At 45.5% G+C, this 17,411-nt stretch overlaps 1 protein-coding gene across 1 annotated transcript in view; it reads right to left on the minus strand.

Annotated features, from left to right (window-relative positions):
• AHI1 (Abelson helper integration site 1) overlaps positions 1 to 17,411 on the minus strand; it is a 2,019,384-nt gene that overhangs the window by 191,313 nt on the left and 1,810,660 nt on the right. Inside the window, exon 21 of the mRNA XM_069606745.1 lies at positions 1,546 to 1,614. Coding sequence (XP_069462846.1) covers positions 1,546 to 1,614 — 69 coding nt within the window. The remainder of the gene's footprint in view (positions 1 to 1,545; positions 1,615 to 17,411) is intronic.

Genomic DNA, 17,411 nt, shown 5'->3' on the forward strand with positions numbered 1-17,411 from the left:
AATTTTGATTTTTCCTCTGGTTTCTCCCTTTGAAGGGACTGCGGAGTGATGGTTCTCAAAGGGGTTTTGATGTCGTTTTATTAGTTAAGGTATAGTTTAATAGACGGCATTACTTTCCTGCATGTTCACAGGTTTGCAGACTTTCACTACCATTTTGCCGATTTTTCCTGTGGGTCTGCCAATCAAAAAAAGTCTGCAAAACCAAACTCCAGATCTGTCTGGCTCGGTGAACGCATAAAGATTTGCGTTGCAAGTGTTCAATTGTTTGGGGATCCCACTGGGGTTCCTGGAAAGCACAATGAGGTGTTTTCAGAATTTAGATACTCTGAACTCACCATAGGTCTTAAATGCATAAGAGCGAAGGTTTGGTGAGATGACTGGCTCACTGCCTCTCGAATTTCCTGTCCTCGTTGAGGAGCCGCTCTTCCACTCTGTAGATTTCTATTTGATTTCTGCACTCAAGCAAGGGGAGCAGAGAACACTGGTGCTCCTGGCACTGTGGGACTCCTTGATACCTTTAAAGCGCTAGGTATTCTGCATGTAGCATGGTGGATGTGGCTAAGGGATCCTCCCCATGCAACCACAGATCCCAGCATCACCTGGCTTATGGTGGCACCCAGCCACCTTGGTGACCCCCATCTTCATCAGTAAGGCATGAGCTATGGAAGGAAAACCAGCAGGAACAGAAAAGTATCTTTCAGCTCTAGAACAATGATATGCAGTTTAAGGTCCAGGGCATTCCATGCACTCTCAAATTGCTCAATGTGGTGCCCAAAGGGTGCTATGATAGCTGCTCAGGCATGTCGGTCTGGAGGCAAAAAGAGGATTCCATAGAAAATGTTCTGCTCTTTACTCCAGCACAGATGACCCTCCCACCCATCCTCAGGGATGGTGACCATCACTAAATGAGGCTCTGTAAACTAATACCAACAGGCAGCTACATATCGCAGACAACTCCTCATCTTTAGGAAAGAGAAAAGGATTGCTAAAATTCATGAAGACATGAGGCCTAAACTTTCTGAAAGAAGAGAACAGGCATTTTTGAGAAAGGGATCACTGTTCTTTCTGTGATGGGCAAGATCTTACGCAATATGGTGTACATGCAGCCAACAAACTGCATAGATTAAGCTGCTGTATAATCTACCTGTTCCCTCATACATGTCTCATCAATCAAGCATGGACTAATTTCATCAACAAGAGTGAATTTTCCAACAAACAGATCAGCAAAGTGAATCAATCTAATAGAAACATGTATTCCGGTCTATATCCCTCATGCGCTAAACTTTAAATAAGTATCATCACAAACCTGAAAATACTACTTTTAACAACTTCGGGAAGATGAAAGGCTGAGTCTTGATTTGAACCTTTCAACTGCAAATCTCTGGGCAGGAGCTCAATCCGCTGAGCTACATTGCTGACTGAAGTGAACAATATCGATTGCTACTTCGCGGGAGACAAACTCATAACACTGAAAGCATTTCACATGGCATAACAATTATCATAAAATCCATGTGTGCAAATTAGATATGGCTAAAATGTACCTACCATTTCTTGCATGGGCCTTAAGCGATCAGCATCTGTTTTAAGTGATGCAGTTGAAGATTCATTAGCACGCTAAAAGAAAAATATTTTTCATTACCATAAATCATAGACATATTCAATCAGTTAACAGAACATTATTATACCTTTGTTATCAAACATGTTTGAAATTAAGCATATTTGCCATATTTGATATACAGCAACATGGTGTCCAGCCAAAGGATCTAAAACAAAAGGATCTAATGCCTTTTTTTCGACACCAAAAGGACCAGAAAAAAAGGTCGAATGCTTTATTTATATATTTTTTAAGTTCGGTATGCATAAAAAAGAATTTTTTAAAAAGAAAACAAGGGGTTTGGGGGGGACCCCACCACATAAAAAAAAAAAAAAATTTGACCCTTTTTTTCGGTCCTTTTGGTTTCGAAAAAAAAGGGCATTCGATCCTTTTTTTTTTCAATCCTTTCACCTATAACCCAGCAACATACTGTACATGTATTCAAGCAAAGGGAATTTATAACAGTATACATAAATATTGGCAGCGACATAAGGAAAAGACAAACTGGAAGAAATCTGTGCCGCACAGATCCCAAAAAGAATCAGAAGTCAAAGCAGCTCCAAGGTCCAGGAGAAGACAATCACTTCTAGGAAGAAGGAACCGGAAGTATCACCTGCAATTTTTTTTTAATTAGCCAGCATTCTGCAGCGCTCCATAGTTCTGTAAGTAGCACTTTTTGAAGACAAGTGGACATGTATTCTATTAGCTACAAAATCTATGCACTGGACAAGATTGGAAATTCCACTTGCAGCCAGTCTCGATAGCTGAGAATTGACATTCTATATTCAAAGTAAGCAATAAATTGATCATTGCAGCTGCCATGTTCTGAACTAGTGGTGCTTTGCATAAAGACAGTCCCATTAGTCGAAGCGGGACAAGATAAATGGACCAATTATTCGAAGCCAGGAGCACATAGAAACTGGCATGATCCATGAAGGTATGAAACCCTTGTCCCAAACCTGCTGCTGATGAACAATTTGGAGAAGAACAAGTTACCTCTTACCTTGTAACGTTCTTTCGACGGGATGTTCCTCTGACGTATTCCTCATCTTAGATATCTCCTTCCAGCTCTGCTCTGCTGGTCTCAGAAAATTTTTTCTCTAGAGGGCGCTGCGCGTCGACGTCCTCCGAGTCGATGTCCCTCGACAGCCGCCGTATCGACGTCGACGTCATCCTGCGCTTAAAGGCCGCGCGCAGCGTCCGTTGCTCAGTTCCGTTTTGTAGCCCACAATAATTCTTTCTGGACTAGACTAATCACCCTGAAGGAGCGTAAGCTGCAACAACAAGGGAAGTAGAACTGCGGGGATGGATGGGAGGGTCGATGAGGAATACGTCGGAGGAACATCCCGTCGAAAGAACGTTACAAGGTAAGAAGTAACTTGTTCTTCGAAGGGATTGTGTCCTCCGACGTATTCCTCATCTTAGATAGGCTCCCATAGCAGTATTCTATTATCGGAGGAGGGAGTACTGACTTCATGCTGTCTTCTATTGATGAATAGAATGCAGTACAGCCCTTCCAAACCTAGTCTCTTAACTGGAGGAGGAATCCAAGTTGTAAAATCGTGTAAAGGTATGGACAGACGACCATGTAGCGGCCGCACAGATGTCTTTAACCGGCACACCTCTTTTGAGGGCCGATGAAGCTGCAATACCTCTGGTCGAATGAGCCCTAAGGTTTTGAGGGGGCTCTTTCCCTGCCAGTTTATAACATTCCAGAATGGCTAGATTGATCCATCTGGAAATGGTCCGCTTAGTTATTGGTAACCCCAGCTTGTGACCTGTGTAACCTACAAACAGCTGGTCTGCCTGTCTTATCCTGGCTAGTCTACTGATGTAAAAACTTAAAGCCCTTCTAGGGTCTAGCCTGTGTAACCTCTCTTCCTCTTTCCCCGGATGAGGAGGAGGATAGAAAGATGGTAGGGTAATCTTCTGAGTGATATGGAATTCCGAAACCACCTTTGGGAGGAAATTAGGCTTCACTTGCAGGACAACTTTGTCTTTGTGAAATATTGTGTGAGGGGGTTTACAAGAAAGAGCTTGTAATTCGCTCACCCTTCTAGCAGATGTAAGTGCTATTAATAAAACAGTTTTAAGGGTAAGAAATCTTAACGAACAAGAATGGAGTGGTTCGAAAGGTGTGCCCATCAGGAAAGTTAGTACTAAGTTTAAATCCCATAGGGGAACTTGGAATGGTCTTGGGGGATAAACATTAGTTAACCCCTTTAGAAACTGTATTACCAAGGGTAATTTGAAATAGGATGGTTCTTCCGCAGTGCGCTTAAAGATGGATAGCGCTGCGAGATAGCCCTTAATGGTGCCAACTTGAAGGCCTGAATTTGCCAAATATAGAAGGAAGGACAAAACCATTGGTGTACCACATGAAAAAGGGTCGATATTCTGTTCTCTACACCAGCTGCAAAATCTGTTCCAACGGCAGCGGTATAAAGACTTTGTTGCTGGCCTCCTTGCCGAAAGCAACACCTCCATAACATCATCAGGGAGGTCCCAATCCTTGTACCTCAACCTTTCAGAAGCCAAGCGTGAAGGTTGAGGGTTTTGATGTCTGGATGGAGAACCTGACCTCCCTTCTGTGAGAGTAGGTTCTCTCTGAGTGGAAGTCGAATTGGAGGGCAGATGGACAAGTCTAGAAGGTCCGGGTACCACGTTCTCCTGGCCCAATCCGGGGCAATTAGGATCATGGTTCTTCAGAATCTTCTCAACCTCCTGATCATTTGAGGAATGACAGGGACCGGTGGGAACGCGTACAGAAGCGGAAACTCCCAGTCCACTATGAACGCTTCTCCCAGAGCTCCTCTCGGGGGAAATTCCCTTGAGCAGAACAGATCGCATTTCCTGTTGACGCTGGTGGCAAACAGATCCACCTGAGGGGTTCCCCAAAGGGCGAAGATCTCTTGAAGGACTTCCTGAGCTAGTTCCCACTCGTGGGAGACTGTGCTCTGCCTGCTCAGAGCGTCCGCCCGCTGTCAAGTTCTTCTCTCCGGCTAGGTGAACTGCCGATAGAGAGATTCCTTCTTGGATTGCCCAAACCCAGAGCTGCATCGCCTCTCTGCACAGGGGTAGTGATCCTACGCCTCCTCTTTTGTTGAGGTAATGCATGGCCACTGTGTTGTCCGTCATTATCAGGACGTTTTTCCCTTGTACAGCTGGCAGGAACGCCTTCAGCGCAAGTCTGATGGCTCTCAGCTCTAACAGGTTGATATGTAGTCTGGACTCCGATGGAGACCAACGACCGCTGATGGTCAAGTCTTGGCGTGGGCTCCCCACCCCGTGAGGCATCCGTGACTACTGTTATCTCCGGCCAGGGTTGCCAAAAATGTTCTCCTTTCAGAATGTTCTCCTGACAGGCCCACCACTGAAGGTCTCGAGCTACTCTGTCGGGAACCTGAAGAAGATCTGTCATTCTCCCTGAGAATTGTGACCACTGAGTCCTCAGTGCCCAGTGGAGGGATCTCATTCTCAGGCGAGCCTCTGGCACTAGGAAAATGCAGGATGCCATGAGGCCTAGCAACCTCAAAAAGTCGAAGCTGGGAGACGTTGGGCATGTTGAAACTTGGTAACCATCTGTAGAATATCTTGAGCCCTCAACTCTGGTGGCAAGGCTTTTCCCAGGGAAGTGTCCAGGATCGCTCCTAGGAACTGGAGTCTCTGCGATGGTATCATTTGTGACTTCTTTAAATTGAGGGAGAAGCCCAGTCTGTGAAGGGAGTGGCACACGTGATTTAGTTGGATCTGAGCTTGTTCCGAAGAAACAGCCCTGATCAACCAATCATCCAGGTAGGGGTAGACGTGAATCCCTTCCCTCCTTAGACTTGCTGCCACTACCGACATTAACTTGGTGAAGACCCTCGGGGCGGAGGTCAGCCCAAATGGCAGCACTCGAAATTGATAGTTAGAGTTGCCAATTGCGAACCTCAGGTATTTCCTGTGTTTGAGATTGATAGGCACATGGAAATAAGCGTCCTGAAGATCCAGAGATACCAACCAGTCCTGGAACTGAAGGGCCTGGAGGATCTGAGAAAGAGTGACCATCTTGAATTTGTCTTTTCTGAGGAATTTGTTCAATTCTCGCAAGTCCAAGATGGGTCTCAGTCCTCCGTCTTTCTTTGGAATGAGAAAGTAAGGGCAGTACCAGCCCTTGTTCCTCTCCGCTACAGGTACCGGTTCTATGGCACCTTTCTCTAGCAGGTCCAAAATTTCCTGCAAGAGGAGCGGATCTGGAGCTTTCTGAGAGCTGATCCCCGGTGGATGAGTCTGAGGTATACGTAGGAAAGGCAGGCAGTAACCTTGGGCAACTGTTTCCAATGCCCAAGCATCTGACGTGATAACCTGCCATACCGCCAGAGTCAACCTGCCTCCTACAGGTGTCCTGTGAGGGAAGTCCTCAGAGTGGTTTTGGGGCGGCTGATGCAGATGCCGATGGTAAAGAGGCACCTGCTGTTGCTGCGGCTTTTGAATATCTACCCCGTCCACCTCGGGTAGTTCTTCTTTGTCCCCTTTGAGCCGGTCGTCCTCTACCTCTTCCGAATGCGGAGTAGAAGCGAAAGGACTTGCCCCTCGCAGAGGTTCCTGTAGGACGAAAAGGAGTTTGACGGATTGCAGCTCCTAGGGATTTTGCTGCTGCTTTTGAAGTTTGCAGTTTTTCTAAACTGTCATCCGCCTTTTTCCCCGAACAAAGAAGAGCCATCGAATGGCATGTTCAAGAGCCTGGCTTGCACATCTGGGGCAAAACCAGACTTTCTCAACCAAGCGAATCTCCTGGTTGATGTACTTGCCGCCATTGCTCTGCTGATACTGTCAGCCGAATCAATGCCCGTCTGGAGGGATTCGCACATAGCGTCTTTACCGTCCTGTATAATATTCAGGAACGCATCCCTTTCTTCTCCCTCCGGGATGCAGTCAGCCGCTGTAGAAGCACACTCCCAAAGTGTATGGCTGAACCTAGCAAGGGTGCAAGTAGCATTAACAGATTTTAACGCCATGCTACATGCTGAAAAGACTTTCTTTGCCATAGCATCATATTTTATATCGTCCCTGTCCTGTGGGACGGTAGGATAAGCCGTCTTGACATCGGTGGAGGATGCTGCCTGTACCACCAGACTTTCTGGGGATGGGTGTTTAGACAAAAACTCTGGGTCTGTAGAGGATACCCTGTACTTAGTAGACAGTTTTTTATTTACTGCTGATACGACATCTGGGGTTTCCCAGTTTGTCATGACCTTCCTCTGAAGAGCTTTATGAAAAGGCACCACAGGATCCTCCTGTGGGCCTTTGTCAAGAATATCCGTGAGGTCATCTTGTTGGAAAGATTGTGAAGGTGCAGACCACCCCATGAACTCTGTGATCCTGGCCATTAAGGCTCTATAGGGGGTTTCAGCATGCTCCCCCGTGTCTGGCCTAGCAAACTCCACCTCAGGGGAAGTGTCTAACCCACTTGCCTCATGTAAGGAATCATGAAGATCCTTTAACCTGCGTTCTTCAGAGGAAAATTCCTCTCTAATTGAGGTTACAGGTCCCTGCAACTCAAATGTGTCTTCCTGTTCAGACAATTCACCCTCTTCCAAAATTGAGGACATAGTTCTCAATTGTTCTGAACTCATAAAGGGAGTAAATCCCATTTCCAGGGCAGAGGGTGCCGAGCTTGTCATTATCGGTCTCGAAAACGTCGATGTCGTTGACGCCGACGTCGAAGGCTTCGAGCGTGGCGTCGAAAACAAAGGCGGAGGCTTCGATGACCTCGACAGAATTGGGATTCTACTCGACAATCTCGAAGCCATCGCCATCGAGGACCTGGGGATAGTCACTGGATGTGTCGTGACCGTGACTTTTCTCGGCGTCGACGCCGGTGTCGAAGCTGGCGTCGAGTCGACAGACCCGTGTGTCGAAGGTTCCTTCGACAACGGCGTCGAAGACACCGACCTCGGCGTCGACGGAACCCTCGTCGACGGCGTCGACGGAACCTTCGAGGAAGGTTTGGAGATCATAGTCCTACTCGAGGGTTCGAGACGCGCTCGAGAGGTTTCCTTCGCCGGGTACTGCGACTCGCGGCGTTTTTGACCTTCGGGTCTTTCGACCAGAGCATCGCTCTCGGCAGTCTTCGAGGGGGTCGAGGCCGCTTTCTCGAAGACGCTCATCACATTTTTGCGGAATTCCTCCCATTCAGCCCGGGAACTATGTTTCGAGGGGCAAGGGATTCTTTTTGGCGAAACAGAGGAAGATGAAGACGGAGAAGGGGATCTTCGATGTCTCCTCTTCGAGTGCTTCGATCTCGAGGAGTGATGGGACCCACTCCGAGACCTGGAGCGCGAATGGTGACGAGGAGACGAATGTCTCGACTTCGTCGACGAAGAAGAAGCTTTAAAAGTCTTACCTTTCTCCAGCTTCCCCCTACGCTCCTTCAGGGCTTTAGCTGTCATGGACATACAGTCCTCGCACTCCAAACAATGATGTTCAGCTCCCAAACACCACAGACAAACTCTGTGAGGGTCAGTCAGCGACATCTTTTTCCCACAATCTTGGCATTTTTTGAAGCCGGATCGAGGAGTTGTCGGTTCCAACGAGGGAGCCATCGAGTACGGATCGAATAACTCGAGGTAAATAAGATTAATCTGACAAGAACTGAGCAACGGTATTCCGAGGCACTGTAGTAAGCGCGGAAAAACGGAACTGAGCAACAGACGCTGCGCGCGGCCTTTATAGGCAGGATGACGTCGACACGGCGGCTGTCGAGGGGCATCGACTCGGAGGACGTCGACGCGCAGCGCCCTCTAGAGAAAAAATTTTCTGAGGCCAGCAGAGCAGAGCTGGAAGGAGATATCTAAGATGAGGAATACGTCGGAGGACACAATCCCTTCGAATGTAACTTTGGACCGCAGTGTGTGTGACCTGGTAATTCAGATTTCACTGTTACTTCTCTAAGCCCAAAGAAGAAGAAATAGGAACCAATTCACATCAGACAATGACAGTCACAAGCTTCATACTCATACTCCAAGTAAATGTAATAATAAGAATCTACTTCTTCAAACTCTGAACAATCCGATGCATCATGCCTTATCTCACTTTTGCCCCACAGAACCACGGCAATCATTCGCCTAATGCTCCCCAAGCTCAATTACACCAACAGGGCCTATAGAATAAACCCTCACCCAAAGGCCCAAAACTCTACAATAGCTAGACTGCAAAGATGAGAACACATTATTCCTACTGTATGAAGACTTCCCTGGCTCAAGGTCAAATGCAGGATCCAATTCAAAACCTTTTGCTATTGCCCATTGTGCTTTCCATAGCAGGGTAAAGAGGCCATTCAGAAGAAAATCAACCACACATTGTTTAGAGTGGTCAGTCATAATGTAGAATGCAATAATGTAGAAAGTCAAAATGTCGATTTTTTTTTTTTAGAAAACAATGTCGAAAAACAATAATGTCGAATTTTTTCTACATTTTTTAGAATTTTTTCGAAAAAAATAAATTAATATATATATAATTAAAATGTGTTGAGTATGAGGGGTAAGAGGGTGGTGGGCGGGTGGGGGTGGTGGCCGAGGGGTGTTGGGGGAGGACACCCCCTAGTAAATGATACTCTTCTTGTTTATTTATTTATTGATAGTGCTAATTGACATTTTTTTTCAACATTTTTTTTTCTAAAAATTGACCCTTTTCATTATATGTATAGGTTTTCGACATTATTGTTTTCTACATTTTATTTTCTACATTTTTGTAAGTCGCCATTTTTTTTTCTACATTATGACTATAAACCATCGTTTAGAACACATTTCTCCAGCAATGTGGCCTTAGTCGCAGTCACAGGCATCAACCGGAAACAGCAAGGGAGATTCTCCTTTTCATTCCTGTCAAACAAGCTAGAGCAATCAATGCTGAGGTGACTGCACGCAGAAGATCACCCAGGGCTTCAGAAAATCTTTCAGAAGTGGATATTCCCAAAACCACAACACACGAACTAGCAGAGCACCAAAGAAAGACACAGCCAATCAGAACCTTCCAACCACCAAGGACAGGGACCTAGACACTCACCAGAACCACACAGTAAAAGCATGCAACTATCAACGGCCATACCGTTTGGACTTTTGCAACATACAAGATATCATGAACTGGGTCCTGGGATTGACCAAAGCATCAACCTCTCTAACAAAGACTTGATAAAGATGGAACCCATTTGGGTCAGTGTCACTGATGCCTGCAAATAAACCTGTGAACAACGCTTAAATCAATATCACCCTGAAGATCAGACTCATGGGGTTAGAACTGTCGAGATTCACCTATGACATAGGTCACCATCCCCAACCCTAAAATCAACATAAAAATTGAGCCAGAACAGCAACAACACATCATCCTGATGGATAACACCACTGTTTCGCGCCTAGAAACATATGCACATGCGCGTTATAAATGCCACATCATATATCATATCATATCACATAGCCTCAGATTCAGCTTGATGGCAGAGTGGAACACTACTGGTTCGGTCTAGCCTTCAACCCCAATAACACCACTCCACAAACTTCCACAAACACGCCCAACACACTGGGCTCAGAAGAGCTGCTCAGAGTTCACTGAAAGACCTGCAAGATCCTTAGCCTCATCAAATATGCCTCAGCTTGTCTCCTCTCCTCTTCCCTCCTTCCAGACCAGTTTTTCTCAAGGTCTCACAATTCTGGCCTCTAACAGACTAATGGGTTTTCCACTTAATTAAAAAAATATATAAACAAGTGTCACCACCATACACCACATAGAATCACACCAGCACTCAGGGACTTTGGTTCTTCGGCATGCACTCATGAACAGCACAGGTTTTCCACCTGCCTCTTTCTTACCCCGGTTAACTCACCCTCACCTTTTGCAAATCCATGTGTCAGAAGGCCACAAAAATGGCTGAAAAGTACTAAACAAGACCACCTTCCAATACCTTATGTCTGCACAATGCGCAGACAAATCTCACTTTGGTGCACAAAGAATGTTGCGAGTGCATCAACTATATTCATTAACAAACATTTGCACCCAGGCTGGAACATTGGCATCCTGAGTGCCAATCAGGATGCAGAGCATCTGGGCAATAACCCCTAGTGCAGCCATTAATCGTGCTAGCTCTCTCCGGATGCCATGTCCCAGTGCGGGTGCTAGCACTGCCTCCACTTCTCTTCTGCAATATGCCTGCTCTGTACCCTTGACTCACTCCAGTTAGCTTCCCTGTGAATGTGCCTTTTCTGGTGCACCCCTCTAGTTGCCTTAGCCCGTTGTCCTCTTGTTTTCTTCTTTCCCTCCGACGCCTCAGAACCTTATTTCTTTATTTATTAGCATTTATAAAGCGTGCATCAGCCCTTGGGCATTGTGGCGCTGTTACAGAAATACTTGCTGGTTACATAGGAACAGACATATCACTTATCGTTAGCAGGGTATGCAAAAGTACAACGCTTAGAAGCATGCGAATACTGTTTCACAGCTATGTATAGACCTGACTTAGTTACAGTGGGGGCAAGGTGGAGTGGGAGGTTAGAGCTAGGGGTGGTGAAGAGGGGCTAAATGATTAGTGTGGTTTTGAGGGTTTTGCAGAAGGAGGAGAGTGCAAGTTCAGCTCTCAGTACATTGGGTAGGGCATTCCATAACTTGGGTGCTATGTGAGGGAAGCCGATGTCACCTACGTTGGCTCTTTTTATGGGAGGTACTCTGAGTTGATTGGTGTGATTACTTCTTTTGGGGCGTGTGGAAAGGTCTTTGGTGACGGTGTCTGATAAGTAGGATGGGGCAGTGTGATTGATGCGTTTATGGGTTAGTGTAAGTATCTTGAAATTGATTATTTCCTTAACTGGGAGCCAGTGGGCGGCTCACCTGGCTTCGGTGATGTGTTCCCGTTGAGGGATGCTGAGGACTGCGCGAAGGCCGTTGTTTTGTACTACCTGCAGTCTGTGGATATTCTGGTTAGAGGTGCCTGCAAGGAGTGCCTTACAATAGTCTAATTTAGCTCCTATCGTGGCCTGGATGATGGAGAGGCGGTTTTGAGTGGTCACGAACGGTTTTATGGCATTTATGAGTTTGGTGGTGTGGGCAGATGCCAATGCAATGGCGCTGATATGACGTGTCATCGAGAGGGTTGAGTCAAAGTAGACTCCAAGGGATTTTACGGTAGTGGAGACAGGTATAATGGAGTTGTCAATAGTGAAATTATTATACTTTTGATCAAGTATGGGTAGTATCTCTTTGGGGCCAAGGATGATGATCTCGGTTTTATCCCCATTTAGGAAGAGTCCATTGTTTGCCATCCAGGTTTGTATGGAGGTGTATATTTGGAGGAGGGCTGCTGCATCCTGGTCGTAGGACCCAGTAAGAGGGAGTAGTACTTGCGTATCATCGGCATAGTTCGTATAGGCTATGCCGAGTGCATCCAGTTTATCGAAGAGAGGCTTCGTGAATAGGTTGTAAAGGGTGGGAGTGGTACATGACCCCTGGGGTACTCTGCAGTGGATGGTGGTAGGAGGTGCATTGGCTTGGTCTGAGTAGACCTTCATGGCTCTGCCCTTAAGAAAGGAGGTTATCCATGAGGTGGCTTTTGTGAAGAAGTGGGCTGCATTGAATAAATGGAAAGTCAGTAAGTATGTTGTGGTCAACCAGGTCAAACGCAGCAGAGAGATCCAGGAGTAACAGAAGTGCTGGTTGAGATGTGTCCATTATTTTGGTGATTTGGTTTTTTAAATCTAGGAGGGCGGTTTCTGTGCCATGTTCTTTGCGAAAACCTGACGGTCTTTTTCCTAGGGTGGCATTGGATTCGAGGTAGTGTTGGATTTAGGAGTGTGCAGCTTTGTCAAGGATTTTAAGAAGGAAGGGGACTGTGGTAAAGGATCAGTAGTTGTTGGGGCAGGTGGGATCCAGGGATGGCTTTTTTAAAAGGGGACAGACCCATGCTTATTTTAGACTAGATAGTACAGAGCATGTGGAGAAGGATGCATTAACAAATGCAGTGATGATGGGGGTTAGTGCTTCGGTGCATTATTTGATGATGGCAGGGGGGGCATGTGTCTCCTTTACATGTGGAAGGTTTGATGTGTTGGAGGAGGTATGTTACTTCCTTTTCAGAGACTTCTCTGAAGGAGAAGAGAGGAGTGTCAGGGTGAGGCGTGTAGGGGGGCGAGGAGTACATGTTAGCACGTTTTGGGAGAGCTTTGCGCTGTAATTGAATTTATATCTTGGAGTAGTTTGATTTTGTTGAGAAGGGCTGCCTGGATGTTTGAACACCAAACTTTGTCTTTGTTGATTTCGTCTGGGCTGGTGGAAGGGGTGATGAGTTCTGAGCAGACAGCAAAAAAGGAGTGACACCATCAGCGCTCAGAGCGTCCATTGCTTGTTGGCCCGGTTTCAATGGCGCTTTTTTTTCTTCTCTTTTCGTTTTCTTGTATATAATTCTGTGTTCGCCTTCAGCGCCACGGCCTGGTACTAATAGATATATTGCTCAGAGCCCCATGCAATATTTTTCACTGAGAGACTTCCGCTCGCCTTATGACCCCTATGGGGTTCTAGGCTCTTAACCATTATTGCCCAGGCTTTGGGTAATACAGCTCAATTTTAACACTTGGAATGTTCACTTTCTGCTCTCATTGGACAACCTACAGGCCATACAAGCATGCACATTGTTCAGAACAGAACATTCCAATGTTACTAGCAGTGCTGAGCACACCCACAGCCAATTCCATGCAAGGGCCCAGGCATATTTAAGCACTAAATCCTCCTGGGCAGTTGTAGGAAATTGCTGAAAGATTAATATCTTATACTATATACACACTTTATACTTATGACACAGGTTAAAATAGCTTTATAGACACCATCATTGGGCTGTACCAGGTGTTCTAAGCCTGAAAACCTTGCAAACAACCTCTTTGTGCTCTGACCTTTAACTCAGTCTTCAGGGTTCATAACGTCCGCTATAGGCTTTGGACCGGGTGTAAAAATCTTAATTCTAAGATTGGAACACTGGCCGGCCATTGTACACAGTGGGTCAGCAGAGGCCCTTAACTACTGTTACAGAGGTTGAAGGTGTTTAGTCCCAACATTCCACCAGGAGGCTCACAGAATTCCTTAGCTAACATTCCACATGGACAATGTTAACTGCAAGGTTCTGAACACACTGTCCAAAACTATTTTTTGCACAGTTTTTGTAATTTAGCCATACAATGGCATCAGAGCACAGGAGGGAGAATGTAACCGGTGTTATCAGCCTTACTGTCTGCTTCCTCTGAGGCCCATAACTTGGATATTGGCCAATAACATCTGTTACAGCCCTCCCTGCAGGGCTGTAATGCTTCAATAGCAATGCCAACACCTTTGGCTCTTCTAAAGGCACATTCCCATTAATTACATATCCTTAACCTTAAAACTTTGATATGTTACAATTATATATCAATCACTCCAACAGCACTAATGGCAACACTTTTTATGAGACACAAAAGAACTTAAGGTTGACCATAGGAGAATCCACTGGTAGCTGTAGTCCACACTGGGAAATACAGCGTGTGAAGGACGTCTGGGAAGATGGGTTTATGTTGTCATTAGAAATACTGGAAATCAAATATACTCTTTCAGACAAAGAAATAAGGCAATAAACTGCATTGGCTACTTTATTGCTGAATTAATTTCCATTCACAATTTTGCCCTGCGTGGACCCCCCCCCCACTCTCCTTATCGTGTCTAGTATGTGCCCACCTTCTGCATCAACTTTGTACAAGTTCCTTAATAAGGTGCATTGTGTGTGTTTGGAGCGGTGGTGGGGTTGAGACTAGACAGCACATAAGAACTATGGTTAATAGAATTGGATATAGAAATTGATGAGACAGCCTGGCATGATGCCTGTTCAGCCCGGCAAGAGATGAAAGTAAGTATAGACCTTTGCTATATTAAACAGAGGATTCTCTACCGTGCTTTACTGGTCACCAGTTCGATTGTGCCAATGTAAGCTATCATCTTTGAATCAGTGCTGGCATTGTTGGAAGTGGGGAGCGGAGGTGGCCCTTTGTTCATATGCGTTGGTCCTACGATTTCTCTGTGGCTTTATTTGCATCGATCTAGTTACTGGTAATCAGTTCCCCCAGGGTTCCCTCCTTGTCTAGTTCCCCCTGACTGTAAACATGTGCTAGTGTGACAACCTGTTGTGTTACTGAGCCCTCTGTGTTGCAAAACGGTGGAAAGCCACTTAAAAACACTTGTGTATGACATGATTACAAGATTTGGTACTCCTATCTGCTAAAGAAAATATCCGGTATGCGAAGAAAGACATATCTAATAAATATTTGCTAGTTTGGAATGCTTTTACTGAACCGTTTACTTAATTTGCGTTGGAACACAAAACAAACAATGTATAAATCACTTAAGGAGCACATGTCTTTCTAGATTAGGAATACTCTATATTAGATATATCTTCAAAACACATAGATTTTGTGCATTGGAAGAAGGGTTGCCGTAAGTGCACTCTTGCTTCTTGTACTAAGAAGTGCATAGATTTGCTCAAAACGCTGCAAAGGTGGCATATTGCATTATGCCGATGACATCTGTGTTCACGCACTATAGAAATGTGAATGTATTGTCATATGGATGATTTTTAATGACACCTTTGAGAAACCTGAAGGTGTCTCCCTAGCTGGTACCTGGGGATCTATCATCAAGGAGCCAGGACACGGCCATCACTATTGGATGCAGTTCCTGGGGGTGGACCAGTGAGGGAGGATCACCTGGATGGGGGGTCCTTGGGGAGTGGGACACCGACGGGTGATTGCAGTATCACCCTTCTTTCAATACCTTTTCCCCATCTTACCACGTAGGACATTCGAAAACACTGCCCGCCCCCCCCTTTTCCGACACAAACCCTTTTGCACAACACAAATGACAACGGACTAACACCAGAGCCATTTACCTGACATGTCCCAATACAAGGGTCAGGCAATTTACCAGAATCACACACACCTGACGGCCCTTTCCCTTCCCCACAGGGATAGAAGGTGGAGCGCGAGAGCACAGTACAAGCAAGGCAGACCACACGACGTAAGAGCTAACTTAGCGCGGCAGTTCAAGAGGAGGAGAAAGACGGCACATACCAAGAGGGTGACGAGGAGAGAAGCGACCTGGCCCTATCTGATGAAGGCTGTGAAACCCACTGGTGGCATATATGTCACCGTGAAGTCTGCATAAACGTGGTGAGTTACACATACAACTTAGCTTTTTATTTATCTTTGAGTGTGGTGCATGAAATTAACGTTACTGACTGTTCAGGGTTTCTACACCCATTTTTTACTTTCAAAATCTTTTTACTCATACTTTTTCATATTGTTGACTAGGTTGTGGGTTGCCCGCCACCATACATTGAAGTAATTGAGGCCATTCATACATCTTGGATAACTTTCTGGAAAACCGTCCGTGGACTTTGTTTTGGGAAACGGTAGGTAAGTTAGACACAAAAAGTTGCTCCTTATTGTTCTTTGAGCACATTGCATGAAATCAAGGTTTCTGACTGCCTGGTATTTTATATTGGTTTCTTGTACAGTAGTTTAGGATGAGCGTTGCTTGCCACCATATATTGCAGTGATTGAGGTCAACTCTTTGGCATACCTGTTCATGGATTTTTTCATGATGAACAGGGCCATATAGTGGAAACCAAATATATTATATATTTTCTGTTGCAGATTAATCACAACATCAGTTTATGCGGTGGCAACAAGGTGCTACATCTAAAATATTCCTCTTGAATTAATTGAGGTATGATGCACATCGTTTGGTACGGCATTTAGCTCCTTCCCAGAACTTTACTTTTTTGTTTTGTGTTATGTTTGAATTTATATTGTTGGTTTTGTGTTTTTTCTTTTAGAAAAAGAAAAAAAGGGGAAAAAAGATGGGTCCTGATTAGACTATTGTTTATTCTCAGGATTCATTTGTTTAGTGGTAACTAGCAGTGCAGATGGTCTTATGAATTTAATTTGTTTTACAATATGGCCAGTTTGATTTGAAAACAGGACGGTCACAAAATATACTTATTGTACATGCATGATCATAAGTCGCATTGTCTTCTTTATTACAGTTATTAGGGAACAAATAGAGGTTGAGCAGTCTACAGCAGGCTGCAGTGTTTCTACTCTTTTCTTTGTGGGAGGACCTACATACATCTGTGCACACCGCGGAGCGGTGAGCGGAGCTGTGAGCAGAGGTTGAGCAGTCTACAGCAGGCTGCAGTGTTTCTACTCTTTTCTTTGTGGGAGGACCTACATATATCTGTGCACACCGCAGAGCTGTGAGCAGAGGTTGAGCAGTCTAGAGTAGGCTGCAGTGTTTCTATTCTTTTCTTTGTGGGAGGACCTACATATATCTGTGCACACCGCAGAGCGGTGAGCGGAGCTGTGAGCAGAGGTTGGGCAGTCTACAGCAGTCCGCGGCAGGACCCGGATGCAGCATGCTGAAACCGTCCAGGCACACCTATCCAAAACTCCTCCAGAATCGACCACAGAGGCCCGGAGACTACGGAGCAATTGCAAAGTACCTGAACTGAAACCACAGAAACCGCCATCCAAAAGAGCAAAGGAGATAAGACCAAACATCAACACCTCCACAATCAAACCAACCAAAAACGTACTGTATGATCCTGTAAACCCCTTTGACATGAATCAACGATCACCCTTTACTTTCGCAATGAACCCACTTTCAGAGAGTACAAGTGACAAACACCTATACGACTCTATAGACGTCAATAACTTTCCATCAACAATCCCCTCAAACAGCCCAGCCTCCATGGGCTCAACAAACGGCCCTGTCACGA

Source organism: Ambystoma mexicanum, chromosome 4p (assembly GCF_040938575.1).
Source record: "Ambystoma mexicanum isolate Mex_15411 chromosome 4p, UKY_AmexF1_1, whole genome shotgun sequence".
Lineage (NCBI taxonomy): Eukaryota > Metazoa > Chordata > Amphibia > Caudata > Ambystomatidae > Ambystoma > Ambystoma mexicanum.